General features: G+C 35.5%; 1 protein-coding gene across 6 annotated transcripts in view; it reads left to right on the top strand.

Annotated features, from left to right (window-relative positions):
* Positions 1 to 19655, top strand: part of SPATA1 (spermatogenesis associated 1) — an 84041-nt gene that overhangs the window by 38371 nt on the left and 26015 nt on the right. For 5 of the 6 annotated variants that reach the window (XM_074221794.1, XM_074221793.1, XM_074221791.1 and 2 more), the window contains exons 7-9: positions 3066 to 3281; positions 14424 to 14526; positions 15344 to 15404. In XM_074221794.1, coding sequence (XP_074077895.1) covers positions 3066 to 3281; positions 14424 to 14526; positions 15344 to 15404 — 380 coding nt within the window. The remainder of the gene's footprint in view (positions 1 to 3065; positions 3282 to 14423; positions 14527 to 15343; positions 15405 to 19655) is intronic. The other variant, XM_074221796.1, reaches the window with a different exon arrangement.

Below are 19655 nucleotides of genomic sequence, written 5' to 3'. Positions count from 1 at the left end.
TCTATGCTACTTAACTCACGTTTCATATCTGAATTTGGGAAATTTAAGAGTTATGCTTTAACAATATTGGTGAAGAAATTCAGCATTAAACCCCACACATGGTTCAGGGGCAGAGGTCACATCTACGAAAATAGTCCAACCTTAATTAAGAAAAATTTCTCCCAGAGAAATTTGCATTTAAAAGAGGATGCTTCTTATTCCAATGAACTAAATGACCAATGTGGAATATTTTTCAGGGATAATCTCTCCTAAGGTTGATTATGTACAAAAATGTACTATGTTGGTATTGTTGGAATTAGTTTGGCAAGGTCTCATTTTAATCCATCTCCATTTTAACTTCTTAGAATCATAGAATCTTAGAGTTGGATGATAGTTTGAGCTCTACCTATATAATAAATCCTATCTCAAACACCTTAATTTTCATTTAAATACCTTCATAGTTTAGTAACTCACTGTTCCTAAAGGCAGCCCATTCTATTCTTAGCAGCTCTATTAACAAGGTTGGCATTGCTTTCATTTCCAGCCACCCAATCAGTAAACATTATTTTAGTAGGCATTTCCTGTGTCACCAGGCAGGATACAGTGCTGAGGATACACAGAAAGTCAAAAACCACAATCCCTACCCTCAAAGGGCTCACAATCTAATGGGGGAGACAGAAGATAGCTCCCGCCAAAGTGGAAGATCATCTCAGCAGAGAGATAGATGGTAGCAGTGAGGCAGAGGTGAGGCTGAAGAGTTGGCCCAGGCACGAAGGACTCCTCTTACACAGCTCTGCAAGTCAGGGCAGGCAGCAGCAGCCCCTTACCCTTGGACCATGGCAGTAGCTTCCTGGTTGGTCACCCTGCTTCAGTTTCTGTTCACCTCACTGTCACATTGATCTTCCTGACTACAGACTAGCCTTGTGCCCTGCCTTTTCAACAAACTTCAGTGGTTACCCAATAGCACCAAAATCAAATCTAAAACCCTTACTTTAAGACTCTTTATAACTGCCCCCCAACCCAGCTTTCCATTTTCTCTCCTCATTCCCCTCCGTGTATTCTGTGATTTAGCAACACTGTTCTTGCTAGACTTTCTTTGCACACAACACTCATCTCCCAGCTCTGAACATTTTTAGCAGCTTGTCCCCCATGTCTAGAATCCTCTAATTCCTTGGCTCGACCCCTGGAATTTCATTGGATCCTCTTCAAGAAGTCTTTCCTGGTGTGTTAGCACCTTCCCTCAACTCACTAACCTTAGGTTAACCTTTTTTTTTCTACTCAGTTTAGCTATCATTTTCCTTGATAGAGAAAAAACAGAATCAAAGAGTTAAGTAGTTTCCTTTCCTTCTCTTTATTCTTTCCATCACATCAAGAAGATGCTCTATACCTTCATCAACAGTGCTAAAGTAGTAACCATTTTATTGTATTTAATATTTATCATAAGCTTCAGGTCATACTTGTCTTTATTTAGTATTCTTGATCTTAATTAAAACTCATCCTTGATTATTTCCCCTCATTTCTATCCCTTGTATTTATGTTTTTAAGATCTGAGCTAATTTATGAGCTCTTTCACAATCTCAGGCTTCAAAATGCTACCTATTCTAACCCTGAACTCTTTCAATACTGCTTTCCTGTAGTTTATTGCACATTATAGAATCTGATGTGTAGTCTCCTCCTTTAACTCTTAGGGTGATTACTTCCCAAGATTACTATCATTTACACTTCTGTTAATAAATTTCTCCTTATTAGAATCAGGTTCTTTATTGTTATTGTCAATATTCTTTCTGTGTGATGAGACTTTAGTCATTCTCCTATACTGGAAGTGCCATGAGGTCAGGGGGTATGTTCTAATCCTGCGTAAGTCAAGTCACCACCTACAAAAATCTTGATTTCCTTTTTGTTAATTTCCGTTCCATTACTTTAAACTTTTTTTATATATAAATTGTATTTATATAACTATATAGAGAGATGTCTTTCTTAATAGATAGGATTTTCAACATTTTTATCTATCCATCTTATCCATCCATCCAGGTGGTTTTTTTCTCCCTACCCAAGTAAAAGATAAGCTCCTTGAAGTCAATGATTGTTTATTTTTTACTTTTTGTCCTTAGAAATTAGCAGAATTCCTTGAATTTGGAATTAGATATATTCTGTATCTCTCTCAATGAGTTGCATATTTCTTAAACATACATTTGGGGCTTAATGTATATTGAATTAAATAAATCTTTATGACTTTGTTCACACCTCTTTTTTTCAATTCATTTTTATTTGTGTTTTTTTTTATACTAGCTGCAATGGCATTTTTCAACAATCATTTTTTTAAAAAGATTTTGAGTTTTACATTTTTCTCTCCTCCTCCCTTCCTTTTCCTCTCCCCCTGACAAAAAGCAGTCTAATACAGGCTCTACTTATGTTCACACCTCTTCTGAATAAAACAAAGGTTAAATACTGGAGATTGTTCTTTCCTTTTCTGTATATCCTGACACTCCTACCATACTTTTGTTAGTATATTATTGGGTTTGTTTTTCTTGTTTGGTTTTTTAAACTCAAGGGGAATTACCAGATTCTTCAGGGAGGTCAAAGGTAGAAAAAGTTTTAAAAAAACTTGTCATTTTAAAACTCTTTGACTTATACTTCCTTATAAATATGTGGTGGAAAGATATGCAAACTTTTGAATTCTCTTATACTTTATTTTGTTTGAGTGCTCGCTTCGGCAGCACATATACTAAAATTTTGTTTGATCTAGATCCATTATTTTGCTTACTCCCTTATCTCCTACTTCCCTTCCATCCCTACTTATTTTCTTTTCAATAAAAAAGGCATTAAATGTTTTTTTCTTAGCTTTATATTTCAGTTAGCAGTTAAAGAAGAAGACATATATACATTTTTTCATGTGAACTGCTTTTGTTATATTTTGTTGCTTAATATTTTGACTTTCTAGTCACTAAGGGCAATTTAGAACCACTAAAGAAATAAAGTATATGATACATAGTATTCAGTCACTACATAAACTACTCTGGGACTAATATCTCTTAAAAATGATGAATTCAACTTTGCCATTTTAATTAAATTATTTCTTCTGTTAGGTAAAAAGAATAAGGAAGAAGAACCTGTTGAGTCACATGTGTATGATGATTTAAATCTTGCAAATACAGAAAGTGGAAGCCATTCAGCCATTTCAAAAGTCTGTATAAAATTGTCTCCCAATGAAATTTGGGAAGATTGTAATAATGTTTTATCTTGGAATAATGACAAGGATCAGGCTCAAAGAGACAGTGCTCACATTTTGCTCAAAAAAAGAGGTATGATTTAATTCACTTTTTCAGCCTAGTGCAGTTAAAGTGAGGAAAGACACTAGAAATGTAGACTTTCAGATTGAGAAGGGACCTTAGATAGTCTCTTCTCCAAATGACCCCTAAGCAGTTAAATGCAGTTAAGTTCTAACACATGATTGTTAAGTGATTCTCTTGTTGCAGCTTGAAGATCCCAATGATGGTGAACTCATTACTGTTCTACTTTGGGCCATCTAGTTATTAGGAAGGATTTTTCTATAATGTGCTGAAACTTGTCTTTCACTAGCTTCTATAATCATTTTAATTCTACCATCTGTGACCAGAGCTGATGAGGACTAGTCTAGTTTCCAAGAAACAGCTCTTTATATCATTAAAGTCCCTTTCACTCCCAAGTCTTCTCTTGTCTAGGCTAAATATCTCAGGTTGCTTCAACCAATCTTTGTATGACAAGGGTTCTCTAGCTCTCTTCACTATCATCCTGATTATACTCCTCAAAAGTATTCCATTTGTACCATCCAGAATGCAACACAATATTTCAGACTTATCCTCACAATGTCTAAGTGCAGTGGAACTGTTATAATGTCCCTAGTGGAAGATGCCATTTCTCTGTCAGTGCAACTTAATTGTATTGATTTCTTCATCAATGCATTTTGTTTTCTTACCTGCTATTATCACATATTGATTTGTTGATCTTTCATTGTATCCCAGGTACTTTTACATGAATGATGTTCTAGCCATATCTCAACTATTCTATCCTTGTACATTTTTGTACCCTGGTAGAGAACTTTACAATTTTCATTATTTATCTTTTTTTTTATTTAACTTATCATCAGCCCATGATGAAATCTTCTTGAATCTCAATTTGCATAACAAAAATTTCAAAGTTATCAGGGAAGGATGTGAGAGGATCCCATAGCCTGAAGTTTTACAATGGAAATGAACCTTTCAAAGATGAAATTCTAAAGATGCAAATAGAAACAGTTCTGATTAAGAATAAAAGGGGGAATTTTCTTTTTAAAAATAGTGTTTAATTTTTTTCTAGGGGTGCAAAGTAGCACAGTGGATAAAGCACTGACCCTGAAGTTCAAATATGACCTCAGACACCCAACTATGTACCCTGTGTAGGTTCCTTAACCCTGATTGCCTCCCCAAACCCAAACAAACAAATCAATAGTATTTTATTTTTTCCAATTTCATGTAAAGACAATTTTTAAAATAACATTTTTTAAAAAAATTTCTGACTTGCTTTCTTTCCCCCGAAGATTATAAAAAAATTGATATGGGTTATATTTGTGCAATCATATAAAACATTTTCATATTAGTCATGTTGTGAAAGCAGAAACAGACCAAAAGAAAAAAATAGAGAAAGTGAAAATACTATGCTAAAATCTTCATTCAGATTCTATCAGTTCTTTCTCTGGAGGGGAATAACATTTTCCAGTATGAATCCTTTGGAATTATGTCAGGTCATTGTATTGCTGAGAATCACACAGTCTATCATAGTTGATGATTACACAAACAACTGTGTACAGTGTTCTCCTGGTTCTGCTCACTTCATTTTGCATCATTTCTTCTAAGTGTTTATCCAAGTTTTTCTGAAATCTGCCTGCTCATCATTTCTTATAGCACAGTAGTATTCCATTACATTCTCCAATTTGATGGGTGTCCAAAAAGGAGGAATTTTCTAAAGAGACTGGTGAATAGGAAACGCAGTGACCAACTTAGATTAAAAGTAGATATGTAGAGAAATTAGAAGTCAGTAGACTTCCTCAAACACCCTAATCCTCCCACCCTCTCAACTTTCCATGACTTCAGTTATACTGGAGATGGTTATACCTTAGATCTTGCTGTCACCCAGAAATGTGCCACTCTCATGTTCATGAATTTTTGAATTCCTTTATCTGAAGACAATCTACTCTTGACATCTCTCTCACTTCCTTATACAACCCCCAAACTTATTCTTCATTCTCACCATGACCTTTAATCCCCTTATCCATTCTTGCCCAGTAATGTACTGGACTACATTTGGTTACATTCTTCTCTCTTCCTTACCTTGATTCCATAGTGAACCAGTTCAGCTTTAAAAGGACATCACTATGTCCTTTTCTTTTGAGTCTTTTACCCATTTCTGCTATCAAAAATCTCTGACCTCGCTTCACCCCTTGATTACCCCCACCATCCACTGCCTTAGTTCCCATACAGGTGAAGCTGAACAAAGTTGGAGAAATTCACAAAACTATGGTGACGATACTCTACAAATTTTTAATACATAAATCTCAACTGGGCCCTCACTGCAGCAAGGTAATAATTTTGCACATCCCTAACTGATTTGCTATCTCACCAAGGAGGCTCATCCAAACTTTTCATCCCTTTTCATAGCTCACAGGATCTCCTCACCACAACTACTCTCACTACTGAGAACCTTGTCTCATACTTCTCTGAAATAATTGGGGCTATTTGCTGTGAACTCTTTTCTCACCTCTTGTCTCACATTTCTAAGATGCCTTCTTCCATGTTCTCTTCCTTCATTCCTGTTTTACATTTAGGGATGATCTTTCTTTCCAAAGTTAACTTGTCTCCATGCCCAAGTGATCCCATTTCATCCTTTCGTCCAGCAGAATGCCTCCTGTGTCATCCCCATTTTTTCATTTAGCTTCCAGCTACTTCCCTCCTGCCTACAAACATGCCCTTGTCTTCATCGTACTCGATAAAGCCCTCACTGATCCACCATTCCTGCTAGCTGTTATCCTATATCTCTTCTTTTTTGACTAAACTCTTAGAGAAGGCAATCCAATTGGTTCCTCACTTTCTTCTTTCTCCCTTCTTAACTCAATACAATTTGTTTCCTGACCTAACTACACAGATGAAATGCTCTCTAAAGGTACCAATAACTTCTTAATCCCTAAATCTAATGACCTTTTCGTCAAACCGCATCCTTCTTGCCATCTCTGCAGCCTTTGGCACTGTTGACCACCTTCTCCTTGATACTCTCTTCTCTCTAGACCAGGTGTATCCAACCTGCAGGCCACAGCCAGCACACACACCCCAAATCATATACAGTCCAAATAAGAAATAATTAACGAAGGGAAAGCACTAGAATTAAAAAGGGTTGGGGAATACTTTCAGTAAATGAAAATATTTTAGTTGGGGCTGAAAAGAAGCCAGGGAGGTCAGTAGGTAGAGCAGAGGAAGGAGAATGTCCAGGCATGAGGGGCAACCAGAGTCAAGAGCTAGAATGTCTTCTTCATGGAACAGAACAGGCAGGAGGCCAATGATACTAAATAAAGAGTGCATGTTGGAGAGGAAAGGGTAAAAAACCTGGAAAAGTAGGATTGGGGCTAGGTTATGAAGAGCTTTACATGCCAAACCTGGGTATTTTATATTTGATCCAGTGTGAGGGACTGTTGTGTGTGGGACTGCTGTGAACCTTCATCTCCTGGTGTCCTTGAGCACCAGAACATTGTTTTACTAAGTGCCGTGGGAGTGGGAGTGGGAGTGGGATTAGAGATTGGGAGGGATATTTAAGCACTTGGTTTTGGTGAATAAATGGAGACCTTGGTGTACAAAGGGAGAACTTGTCTTCCTTGTCTCCTGCCCCCCTCCCTTCCATGCTCACCTGGGGAAAGATTGAGGGTGTCCAAAAAGGGACTCAACAATCCAGGAGACAAGGAATGATATTGGACTGAGCATTAGGAAAAGTACTGTAGGGAGCTAAATGTAGAATTGACTAGAGGGAGGAGAAACTTAAGACTTTGAACACCTAACAACAGGCTACTGCAGTAATCAGGTTGTGAGGCGATGAGGGCCTGCCATGAGTATGGCAGAGAGATGTTGTAAAGTTGAAATATAGAGTTTTAACATAATTCCCAATCATTTTTGATCTTTGGAGGACAATCTATACTATTCATTTTTAATGTCATGTGTTTTTTCCTCAGGGCTTTTTATTGCTCCTGTGACTGAGAATAGCTCTGAAATTTAGTTTTCCAGATTTTTGCTATACATATTTTGGTTATATAGAACCTTTCTAATTTGTCATTGGTCTCCTTGGGAATATCTAAGTTAATCTTTTTTTTTTTTTTTTATTTTTGGGGGTTTTTTGCAAGGCAGTGGGGTTAAATGACTTGCCCAAGGTCACATGGCTAAGTATTAAATGTCTGAGGCTGGATTTGAACTCAGGTCCTCCTGATTCCAGGGCTAATGCTCTATCCACTGTATGACCTAGCTGTCCCAAGTTAATCTTTGTGGACATTTATGTCACTTCCTTGGCAAAATTACGAATTGCTTTCCAGATTGGTTGGGTCAACTTAGAGCTCTATCAACATGTAATACCCACCAAATAGTGTCCCTCTCTTTGCATAATTTCTCTAATATTATCTATTCCCATCTTTTGTCATCATTGCCAATTTTGTTGGTATAAGTGAATCTTTAGAGTTGTTTTCATTTACATTTTTTTATCATTAATGATTTGGAATAATCTTTTATATAGCAATTAATAGTTTGCAAATCTTTTAAGAATCATTTGTTTATATTCTTGAACCACTTGCCTATTGATAGGTTTTTGGTGTTAGATATTTCTATTAGTTGTATATTATATATTATTTACATTTGAAACAAAAATTTTTCTTCCTAGTCAAAAACTTCCCTTCTTATCCAATTTGCATTTGTTTAATTCGTGCTAAAGAATTTCAATTTCATGGAATCAAAATTATGTAATTTATCTTTTGTAATTGCTTCTTTCTTTTTCTTTTTCTTTTTTTTGGGGGGGGGGAGGATTTTGCAAGGCAAATGGGATTAAGTGGCTTGCCCAAGGCCACACAGCTAGGTAATTATCACGTATCTGAGACCGGATTTGAACCCAGGTACTCCTGACTCCAGGGCTGGTGCTTTATCCGCTGAGCCACCTAGCCTCCCCCTGTAATTGCTTCTTTCTTTTGTTTGGTTATTACTTCACCTAGAACTCTTAGCTGTGAAAGATATATGGTTTATTTTGCTTGTAATTTTTATATAATATTTAATATTCATGTAATATATTCATTTTGAATTTTATGTGGAATATGATGAAATATTGGTCTAAACAAAATTTTTATTAGTTTCTAAATTTCCAAGCAATTCTTGTCAAGTAGAGGTTTTTTGGTAATTTATGTTTTTATGTTTATTGAACACTGGGTTATTATGATCAGTTATTTCTTATTAACCTCATTTAAATCTATTCCACTGATCTATTTTTAATAATTCTATTTTTAACAAGTATCAAATATTTTTTATTACTGCTTCATATTATAGCATAAGCTCTGAGAGTTTGATTCTGCTTTGATTTTTTTTCATTAATTCCCTTGATATTTTAGAACTTTTATTTTATTTTATTACTTAGCTTTGTAAAGTTTTCCTGTAAGTAATTTAGCATTAATCCTGTAATTTTGGTAGTATTGCCATTTTTATTATATTGGCAAGGGCTGGCCATGATATTTAAAGTTATTCTTTTTTTCCTCCAAGAGTGCTTTGTAGATGTTGTATTCATTTTGTACTTATTTTGAATGTTACTTACCTTTCTATTATTGCTATGCAGCTTAACTTTCTTGATTCTTGTGATTTTATTTTGTAGCCTGAAATTTTACTGACGTTATTGTCTCAGATTCTTTGTTGATTCCTTAAGACTTCCTAAGTAACCATCATATCATTAGCAAATAAGCCAAGCTTTTTCTCCTCTTTGCCTACTTTTATGAATTTAATTTATTTCTTTTGTCTTCCTCATAATGTTAGCATTTCTAGACACAAACAAAACAAAAGCAGGTAAAGAGGGGCATCCTTGCCTTACTCTAATTTTTTTTTTTTTTAGGAAAACTATTGTTTTGCTATTGCATATAATGTTAGCTTTGGGATGCTATTTGAAACTTTTTCATATTAAAATATCCCTCTATGCTTATAGGAAGGTTTTAATTTTTAAGCAAAAATGGGTGAAGGATAAAAACTTTTCTGCATTAATATAATGATGTGAATGTTTTTAATTTGGTTAATTATGTTTCCCTAATGTTGAAAATTCTTGATATAAATTGAACCTGATTAGAGTGACTAATTTTTTAGATAAATTTCCGAAGGTTTTTTTTGCTAGATTTTATTTACAACTTTGAATGTTTGTTTATTAATAGTACTTAGGCTATAAATCTGTTTTTGCTTTAATCCTTCCTTGTTTTGTTTTAACTCATATGGTCTATATTATAAAAAGTCTTTGCTGGTTCCCTTAATACCTTAGGAATTAGGACTGTACTTGTCTGATAAAAGGAGTTTGGTAGAGTATTCTTTTTTCCTCAATTTTGAGAAGGATTTATAAGGTATTTCTATTAATTGTTGTTTAAAAGTTTGATAGAATTCTCCTGAAAATCCATCTAGACCAGAGATTTTTTTTAAAAATAGATCAATATCCTTTCTTGCAATTGCATTATTTATGTTCTTTTGGATCTTCTATTAATCTAGATATTTTACGATCCAAAATTGTCATTTTTGTTAGCATATAACTATAGTTTTGGCCAGCTGATTCTAATATCTTGTTCCATTTATTTGGGGTTTGTTGTGATTTTCCCTTTGTCATGTTTGTTATTTGATTTCACTTCTGTCATATGCCTTAAAAGTATTTTTTTCAAAGTGAGATTTTTATTTTGGAGTAATGAAATGAGGAGTCATACTAAGTTAATCCAAACAGTTGATTACAATATTAATGACAACTTATTAATAGATCTCTACCTGGATCATCCAATTGATATGTCTGTGGTTAGCCTTGTTCTGTCCAACAGTTTTTTTTATTAAATATTTTTTGGTTTATTTTATATTATTACAATAATCTTATTGTGAGAGTAAACATAAGCCCCCCAAAAAAGATGAGAAACTTCAAGAATAGTGAGAGAGACAAAAAAAAGTGTACTTCAGTTTGTGTTCAGATTCCAACAACTCTGTCTCTGGGATGAGTTGTCTTCCTTATCATAAATCCACCAAAGAAATTGCTTCAATATTTTTCCCAGTTGTTATCATTAGTTATATTTCCCTCCACTCTATTCCTCCCCACTCTCATTTATTTTATTTTCTCTCTCTCCTTTCACCTTGTCTCTATTCAGAAGTGTGTTGTATCTGAATACCCTCTCCCACAATCTTCCCTCTCTTCTATCACCTACTCACCCCTTCTTTCCTCCCCCATTCCCCCTTATTCCATCCCTTTCCTCTCATTTTTCTCTAAGATAGGTTTCTATACCCTATTAAATGGGTATGTTATTTCCTCTCTGGGCCATTGATGAGAATGAAGGCTCACTCATTCCCCCTTGCCTTCCCTCCTTCCACTCCATTGTAAAAGTTTTTTCTTGACTCTTATGTGAAATGTCTTAGCCCTTTCTACCTCTCCTTTCCCTTCCTCCCAGTACTTTCCTTTATCACCCATTGACTCCATCTTATATTATACCATTATATTCAGCTTCTTCCCTTGCCTTATCTACATATGCTCCTTCTAACTGCTCTTATGAATAAGAAAGTTCATATGAGTTATCAGTATCTTCTTCCCATGCAGGAATACATACAGTTCAACATCATTAAGTTCCTCATAGTTAGTCCTTCTCTTCCACCCTGTCTATGGTTCACCTGAGTCTGATACTCTGGTCAACTCTGGTTGTTCCAATAGGAAAGTTTGAAAGTCCCCTGTTTCATTGAAAGTCCATCTTTTCCCCCTGAAAAAAAGGATCAGAGTAGTAGATTCTCAGTTATAAACCAAGATCTTTTGCCTTCTGGAATATCATATCCCAATCCCTGTGAGCCCTTAATGTAGACAGTGCCAGATCCTGGGTAATCCTGACTATAGAGCCACAGTAGTTGAATTGTTTGTTTCTGGCAGCTTATGGTATTTTCTCTTTGACTTGGGAGTTTTGGAATTTTGCTATAATATTCCTGGAAGTTTTTCTTTTGGGATCTCTTTCAGGAGGTGATTGGTGAATTCTATTTTACCCTCTGCTTGTAGGATCTCAGGTCAATTTTTCTGTATTATTTCTTGAAAAGTGAAGTCTAGGCTCTTTTCCTGGTCATGACTTTCAGGTATCCTAATAATTTTTAGATTATCTCTCCTGTATCTGTTTTTGAAGTCAGTTGTTTTTTCCACAGTTTCACAGTTTCTTCTAATTTGGGTTTTTTTTGATAAAATTTTATTTCTTCCTCATTTCTCACAAAGTTATCAGTTTCCTTTAGTTCCATTCTGCATTTGAAGGTGTTATTTCTTCAGAGAGCTTTTTTATCTCCTTTTCCAGCTGGCCAATTCTACTTTTTAAGGCATTCTTTTCTTCATTTGCCTTTTGTGTTGCTTTTTTTCCATTTGGCCTAAACTGGTTTTTAACATATATTTTCTTCAATATTTTTCTTATTTCTTTCACCAAGCTGTTGATTTGGTTTTTATGATTTATCTGCATCACTCTCATTTCTCTTCCCAATTTTTCCTCTACCTCCCTTAAATTGCTTTTCAAAGTCTTTTTTGAGCTCATCCATAACCTGAGCTCATTTTCTATTTCTCTTGGAGGTTTTTATATGTAGAAGCTTCAACTTTATCATCTTCTGAGTATGTATTTTGATCCTCCATGAGACCAAAATAATTTTCTATGGTCAAAGTCTTCTTTTTTTGATGTTTGCTCATTGCCTCAGCCTATGACTGATTTACTACACTTCCAAGACTTTGGGGAGTTTTGGGGGCAATCCACAAGGACCTTAATTCTCTAAGGTCTTATAAGAGGTTCTTACTACTCTCTTGCCTATGCTCTGGGATGTGGATGACCACAGGCCCTCCCCTCTGCTCTGGAGCTGTGAGGAGGGTCCCCTACTCCACTATGGTGGTATGGGGGCCCAAACTGCAACCAGAATCTGAGTGTCAGCAAGCAGCAGAGTCCTGCCCCAGGGAGAGCAGAGAGACTTCTGTGGTCTCCCCTGACCCCCTTACCATCTGTGGACTGAGAGCTCTGGAAGTACTGGGTGGCTTCTCTGGTTCCTGCTGCAGGTTCTCATGGCAGGGCTGCTCTGAGGCTGGTGCTACACTCTGGTGCGGCAGAGTTCTCTCACCACAGCTTCCAGCTGTCCCCGGTGATGCCTGGGCCAAGAGGTCTGTAAACTGCCCACTCTGCCATGGACCCAGGCGCCCAGTCCAGCTGCAAAGTTATGTGACTGTGCCGTGCTATGGCTACAGCCCTGTCCCAGTGAAACAGACCTTTCCTGCGGATCTTCTAAGTTGTCTTGGACAGGGAAATTGTATCACTTAGTCTTTTTGTGGTTTCTGCCCGTCTAAATTTTGGTTAAGTCATAATTTGATGATTTTTGGAGTTTTTTGGGCAAGTTTCTGGGAATTCCTGCCTTCACCCCACCATCTTGGCTCCTGCCAACTTAATAGTATTTTGCAAGTGAACTTGTACTTTAAGCCAATGTTATTTGTGGCTATCAAGTGTTTACTAGCTATGATGACTTCTGAACTTTTTCATTACTTTCTTTGTAGCAATCTTTATGTGGTTAAATTTCTCTAGGAAGTCATTATCTATACTTTTGTTTACCTATCAACTTTTAAAAATTGTTTGAGTTAAAATTAATATTAGTGTTTTTTCATCTTTATCCTCATTTAATTTGGTGTTCACTTTGACTTTGTCCTAAAAACTATTGATCTGATTGTACTAATAGTGGCAGCTGATTATGAAATGATTGCTAGGTTTATAATGTATCACTTCCTATCTGTTAAAAATATAATCAGTTTTTCAAATGTCACTAAGTATTCAACTGTCTTCTTGAAACAAGTTGTCATGATGTTTAGGTGGGAGTCTTACTCTTTGACTTTTTTATACTGAACCATATTTTCTAACATGGTTTTGGCAGTGCTCCCTAAGGCAAATTTCACATACACTTTACCTTATTAAAAACTTATTAAAAACTTACTTATTTGAAGGGTGATATGAAATTCTTTCCTTTCAATTAATATATCCTTTATTCAGAGGCATCCTTGATGATTAATATTGATACATAAACTAATATTGTCTTCATTGTAGCCTTATGCATTTGCTCATCATATGCTCAGCAAAACAAGAAAAGCAAGTATCCCAAGAAAAATTGTATCTCTGTCTCTAGGTACAGAATAATAACTCAGAATTATGTAGACTTTAATGTTTACCAAGTCCTTTCTTTATAGGCCATTTCCTATGTGAAGAAAGTAAAATAAGTATTAACTGCACTCATTATATAATTTTATAGTTGAAGAAACTTATTCTCCTGACTTCAGGTCCAATACTCTACACAACACCATGGAAAATCTAAACTGTCACCATGATTCCTTTAATTCTTCAAGAAGAAATTAAGAACTATTCTTATATTTTATTCCAGCTTCTTTACATTTTTTGGTTCATTTCTAGCTAGTATATCAAGATGGATGTGACTTGGTTTCTCCTATAGCATATAATAATATATATTATTTATAGTTAGGTAAAGATCATACATCGAAAGTGCCACTAGTTACAATAATGCTTGCAGATGGATGGTCTAAGAACTTGAAGATTCTTAGTACTCTTGGTTGTTTGCCAGTCTCTCATCTTTACAGAAACAACTATTTGTGTTTTTGTCCATTTTGGGGATTGTCAGGGCCAAATGTTTAATTTTTTGGTGGCTGCTGTCATATGGAGATGAACTTTTCTACCCTCAGATAAGCTTTACCCCAAACAAGATACACATATCAAGAAACATGTGCATTTTACCTATCATCTTTGAAAACTTTCCTATGTGGCTAAAACCCACCAGAGTTTTTCCTTCACTTACATGATCTTTAAAAAACCCCACAGTCACTTCTCTTCCATAATGAAGCCTCAAACTAGGCTTTAATGGAGCCCTTTACAATGTTATTGCCTCAAGTTAATTTCTGTAGCTTTTCACTATGTAATAATTCTATTTAAGTGAAAAGAGATTTTAAAAGTGAAAGCATATATAAGAATATGTCTGATATGATGTACTGTAATAGCATATCTTGTACACAGATTGAACAGGGTTATGGTATGTATGTGAATGAAATACAGGCAAAATTGTATTGAATAAATCTAATTATTCTTAATTTTATTTCATGTGACTGAAAATCAACATTGGTTGGTATGAACTTTGGGGGAAAAAAAGTCAGCCTAAAAGACAACAAGATTAAAAAATACCCAGCAAGAAAGTATGGATTTCTAGAAGCATTAGATGATAAACGTATTTTACATGTACAAAACAAAAAAAGGTAATTGTCATCCATTTTAATTATAAATTTTATAGCAGTAACTAATCTAAGAAAAGTAAAGAATACTGTCTTAAGAAATGCTAATTAGGACAAATATGTGAGAGAAAAAAGGAAAACCTTTTGGATATACTTGTCAAACTTAGCTTCATACTGATTCATTGTTAGTATTTATAATAAGAGATGATATTTCAGCTCTAGCTTTTTCCATCTCAAAAGGGTTAGCCTTGTAACAAAAAAAGTTTATGCAACTAGGAGGGGTAATTAGCAAATTCATTAAGGATCTATTTATGCTTTTCAATTCTTACTTGTTTGAATTAATCTTCTCATCCTGCAGTAGAACATTTAGCATTTTTCATTTAAAAAAACCTTCTCAAATCTAAGGATCTAAGGTTCAGGCAACACTTCAGGCTACATTCATAATCAAGGCAAAGGCACTTCAATGATTATCCTTACAGCAGAATTATGAATATTAGTCTGATTCGTAAAGTTGTTCAATGTCCTTTTTCATGTTGTGGCTATTAATGAATATCTAGGTTTAGGTTTAACAACTATATCAAAATTGATTTTACTTTGGACTGTTAATACTGAATATAATGTAAGTTGTATTTTAAAGCCCTTTGGGAGCCTTAAAATGCTTTTTAAGTGTCAGATGATATTGTGTTGATCATGAATAAGGAATACACCAGTTTCTGAACAAAATCATGCATATCACACAAAAATTTCTTGAAAATTGTGAAGAACAGATTTTTGAAATAAAGAAAAATATTCATAACCCACTTTTTGACAAGTCTTTCCAAATGTCTATTATTTTCTTTAGCCAATTCCTGTGGGAAAATGGAGACAAGATAACTGAAGCCACTAGAAGAAAGGAAGATCCGGTATGATTTAATACTTTTTAAAATAATGACAGACTTTTGCAGTGCTTCTATTAAAATTCTTGCAGCATTATAGATTGAAATTTCTCTCTCTACTAATAAAACACTTCTAATTTCATTATCATTAAAATGAACTGAATTCTCTATTCTGCATTTGGGAGTAAACAAACATGTACTAATGAAAAGAGAGAGAGGAAAAAACCATTCTTACTAAATCCCCCTTGAATTCTCTGTTCAAACAAGTCTTATCCTTAGTTCAAGGAGAAAATCACTTTCTTTGGGCTGTCAGTTTTTGTGACTACCAAGAATTCCATAGAATATTATTATTATTATTATAAATAAAAGGATATATTGCCTTTCAACAAAGTCTGCCAGGTTCTGGTGAACTTATTAAAATGAAGAAAGAGGAGACAAGGTACTTCATGTCTGTATCTTTGTAAGGGGGCATGGCCTGGAGGGAGGGCTACAATAACCTAGCTGACATTTATAAAGTTTCTTAAACGTTTATGAAATAATTTACCTACATTATCTCCAGCTTGTCCTACCTGGTCATTTAGTTATAGGGGAATATGCTTTCCAAAGCTCAGCACTCTCTGATCCAGGAAAAGAGGCAGAAATTCTCTCTGTCTAACCTAGGGGTGGCTTAGCCCTTAAGAGTTAGGAACAGGAGGAGAGAGGGAGGAGAATATCTAATACTGCTTGACAAGAAAGGTATCCATCTATAAAACAAATACTTGTATCTTTATTACAATTCTTCTAGCAAAGCTTCTGATAAATCATTTTACTGTATCCTTTGCATTAGTAGGGGGTCTCAAACTGAATTTCATTGTAAAAACAGCATAAGAAACTGATATGTAGAAGGCTACAAAGTAAGAGGGAGACTCTACAGTCCCTTTTGCTGCTAAGCCAGTTTTGACCCATGCAGATTGGGGCTTACATCTGAGGTCCATACCTAGGAGTAAAGAGGCAACTGTGTCCAGAAATGACCCTAGACAACATGGCTTGACCTGTGAGGTGAGGTGCTGAGGCTACAGATATAGAAGGGAAATGGTCTGTATCCTCAAAGAGTCTTCAGTCGGACACAGAGGCACTGCACATCTGGGGTGTATACAAATCATTTGTGAGCCAAACACAAAGTCATCTGGTGGAGAGCACTAGCATTTAGAAGGGTCAGGAAAGGCCTCATGGGAAAGATGGTACTTAAACTAAAACCAGGGAAGGTGAGCAGAGACAGCATTCTGAGCCAAGAAACAAAGATGTCATCATGTGCAAAGAAAAGTGAACTAGATTGTAAAGGTATCAGACAAGTCAGTAGTGAGGAAGGAACCATGAGTTGGTAAGAGATCAAAGAGGGGAGGAAATGATTGCAAGATCAGTGGACCAGAGTAGAAAAGACCAAGGGAAGGGTCCATGTAAAAGAGTTGGCCTTAGTGAGAAGGTGGGCACCTCTTTTTTAAGAGAATAGAATAAAAAGTGGAGATAAGATAATATCAAGGAGTTTATATAAGGGAAAAATAGGGAACTCACAGAAAATAGCCTCACTTTTCTTGGTAAAATATGAGTTAAAGTTCTCAACTAAGAGAATAGAAGAAGAAGGTGATTTAAGGTTTCCTGAGAGAAGAAAAAGTCTGGAATATTCACTGGTGAATGTGATAGAGAATTAAGGATGGTGTGAAAGGATTACCTTATTTCAGTGAGGTCCAGTTGAAATTAGTTAACCATAAATATGTAATGACCAATACAGCTTCATTCAGCTTCACGTATGCAGAAATGGAGAAAATTGATCTTAATCAGTCAACGAAATTCAAATTGGTAACACATGAACAAAGTAAGGATGAAGGAACAAGGATTTCAAGAGTGGGAGGATAGTGTCAGGTTGATCTGCTTGATTCAGGAGATCAGGAGTCCAGCCAGCTGTTGTAAAGGTATGATAAGTGTTGAAGGCTGGAGGGGTTGGGAGTCAGAGAAGATAAAGGATGGACTTATAAGGAGTAAGGTTTAGGGATAGTTAGGATGATATGACAGATTTTGGTAAAAGAATCTCAGAGTTTTTGATCACAGAATTGTAAGACTTATGAGTGATAGTGAGATCTAGGACATGACCTTCCTGAAATAAAATAGATGGGAAACTAGAAAGTTAGGTAGGGTCTTTGAGGAAATATCGATTCATCTATCTATCCATCTATCTGTCCAATGTTGAAGTATCATAAAATAGAAGCAGGAGTTGGGTCAGAAAAGGAGACTGGATCAGGCAGTGAACCCATGAGAAAATAGGAAGAATATCCTGGGAACTGATTGATAGGAGCTTACCAGCATTTGAACTTGGGTGAAATACTTGGATAGGGTGAACCTCAGAGGAAGGGAAATTATTACATGATGCTGTCAGAGAATCTAGAAGTGACAATGGGGAAATATTTCAACTCTTCTTCCGGATCTAGTGAGTCAGAAATCTAAGAGAAGGCACAGCTATTACTAACAAGAAGAGTCTGGGATCCATTGTGACTTGGGGGAAGCAAAATTTTTGTGAGTGCTAGAAAATGGAAGAGGCATGAAGAAAAAGAGGATCTAAATTGACCAGAAATGTGTTTATTTATAGAATAGGAGTCCCAGAGAGCACAGGAAGGGAAGGGCAGATTTTTAGCAGAGTTGGAAATGAATAGAGATGTTGGATGTGAATGAGAATAGGAAATAAGAGTTGAGGAGGATGACTCTTAGTCAAAAAAAGGGGTTTATTAGCAGAATATAAATGAATTTAAAGATATGTCTTCCCCTTGGAAATAAGCTCCTTGAGGGCAGGGACTATTTTTTTTTTGGTTTTTAAAAAAAATAGCTATCACATTCAAGAGTTCAAACCAAATGCTTATTGATTGATATCAGTCATGTTTGAGAGAGGTTTTCCTATATTACCTCTTAACTTTAACTTTATAATCAATACACTTACTTTATAATTTCCATAGATATAATTGTCTTAATAGAAACATTTAAAAAATGAGTTTTCTGTTTTCACTCCTTAGAAATTTACATTTTTCTTTTGTATAACATTATAACTTTTAGAGAAGGTGACTGATTTTTGGCCAAATTTGATATGCTTCCAAGATGTTCCCAAGCTATGCCATAAGCTTGAAAACAGTTCATCAATGCCATGAACTGTGGCAAGTTCTGGATCAATTTGCCATCTTGGGAGTTAGGCCAAGTTTTCAAATGGAGACATATGACGTCAAAGAATGTAGTGAGATGTACCTATCCCAGAGGATTATCACAAGTGAGATGTTCTACATAAAGTGCTAAATAAAAGCAAATTCTTCTTATAGCTGGCAGACACTCTATATCTTTTATAATTACTGTTCTAAAGTATAATAACTCATTCATTCTGAAAAAGGAGGACATAGTTTATTCACTACCAATAATCAGGTGTTATTTTAAAACAAACTTAATTGCTAGATAACTTTTAATAAACATTTATTTACATTACTGATTCAACAGTCATTCTATTAACTATATTTGTGATCATTTATATAATGCTAAAAATTTCTCACAGACATATGAAAGTGATTAAGGGAGGAAGGAAAGAATTTCATCCACAGAACTTTAAGGCTGTGGGAGGCCTTCTAACTCCATTTATATGAGAGACCAGAACAGGAGGATCAGGGATCCCCTCTGTCATATTAAAGTCCTTACCAAGTCTTTTATTGAAGGCCTCCAGGAGGGAAGAAGCCAACCTTTCCCAAGGGAGTTGTTCCTTTCTACATTTGCCTCTTTTCGTCTTCCACCCATTGCTCTGTGACTCTTCTCCAAGCCTGAGCAAGACAAGTCTGATTCCTCTCCCCAAATGATTGCCTTTGTGATACCCAAGAGATATTAGTGTGCTTCTTAAGTCTTTAAATCTTTAGTCTGAACATATCCACGGTCTTCAATTGATTTATATTATATCATGATGTTGCAACTCTCTGCCACCCCTTGCCCTTCTCTGTGTATTCAGTTGGTTTATTTCTTTCCCAAACCAAATATGCCTAAAACAGAAGAAAAGTTGCCATATTGAAAGATGAAATGATGGGATTTACAGAATAACTAGAAATGGAAAAAACATTATGCAATAACAAGCACTTTATTATTACAAGCAACAGTTCTGGCCCCTGACAAGAGGAAATGCAGTTCCCTTTTATTACAGTATTAAGAGATTATGGGGGGGCGGTTAGCTGGCACAGTGGATAGAGCACCGGCCTTGGAGTCAGGAGTACCTGAGTTCAAATCTGA

Source organism: Macrotis lagotis, chromosome 2 (assembly GCF_037893015.1).
Source record: "Macrotis lagotis isolate mMagLag1 chromosome 2, bilby.v1.9.chrom.fasta, whole genome shotgun sequence".
Taxonomy (NCBI): Eukaryota; Metazoa; Chordata; class Mammalia; order Peramelemorphia; family Peramelidae; genus Macrotis; species Macrotis lagotis.
Note: the sequence above shows the minus strand (reverse complement) of the source record. Positions and strands in the feature narration are given on the sequence as shown.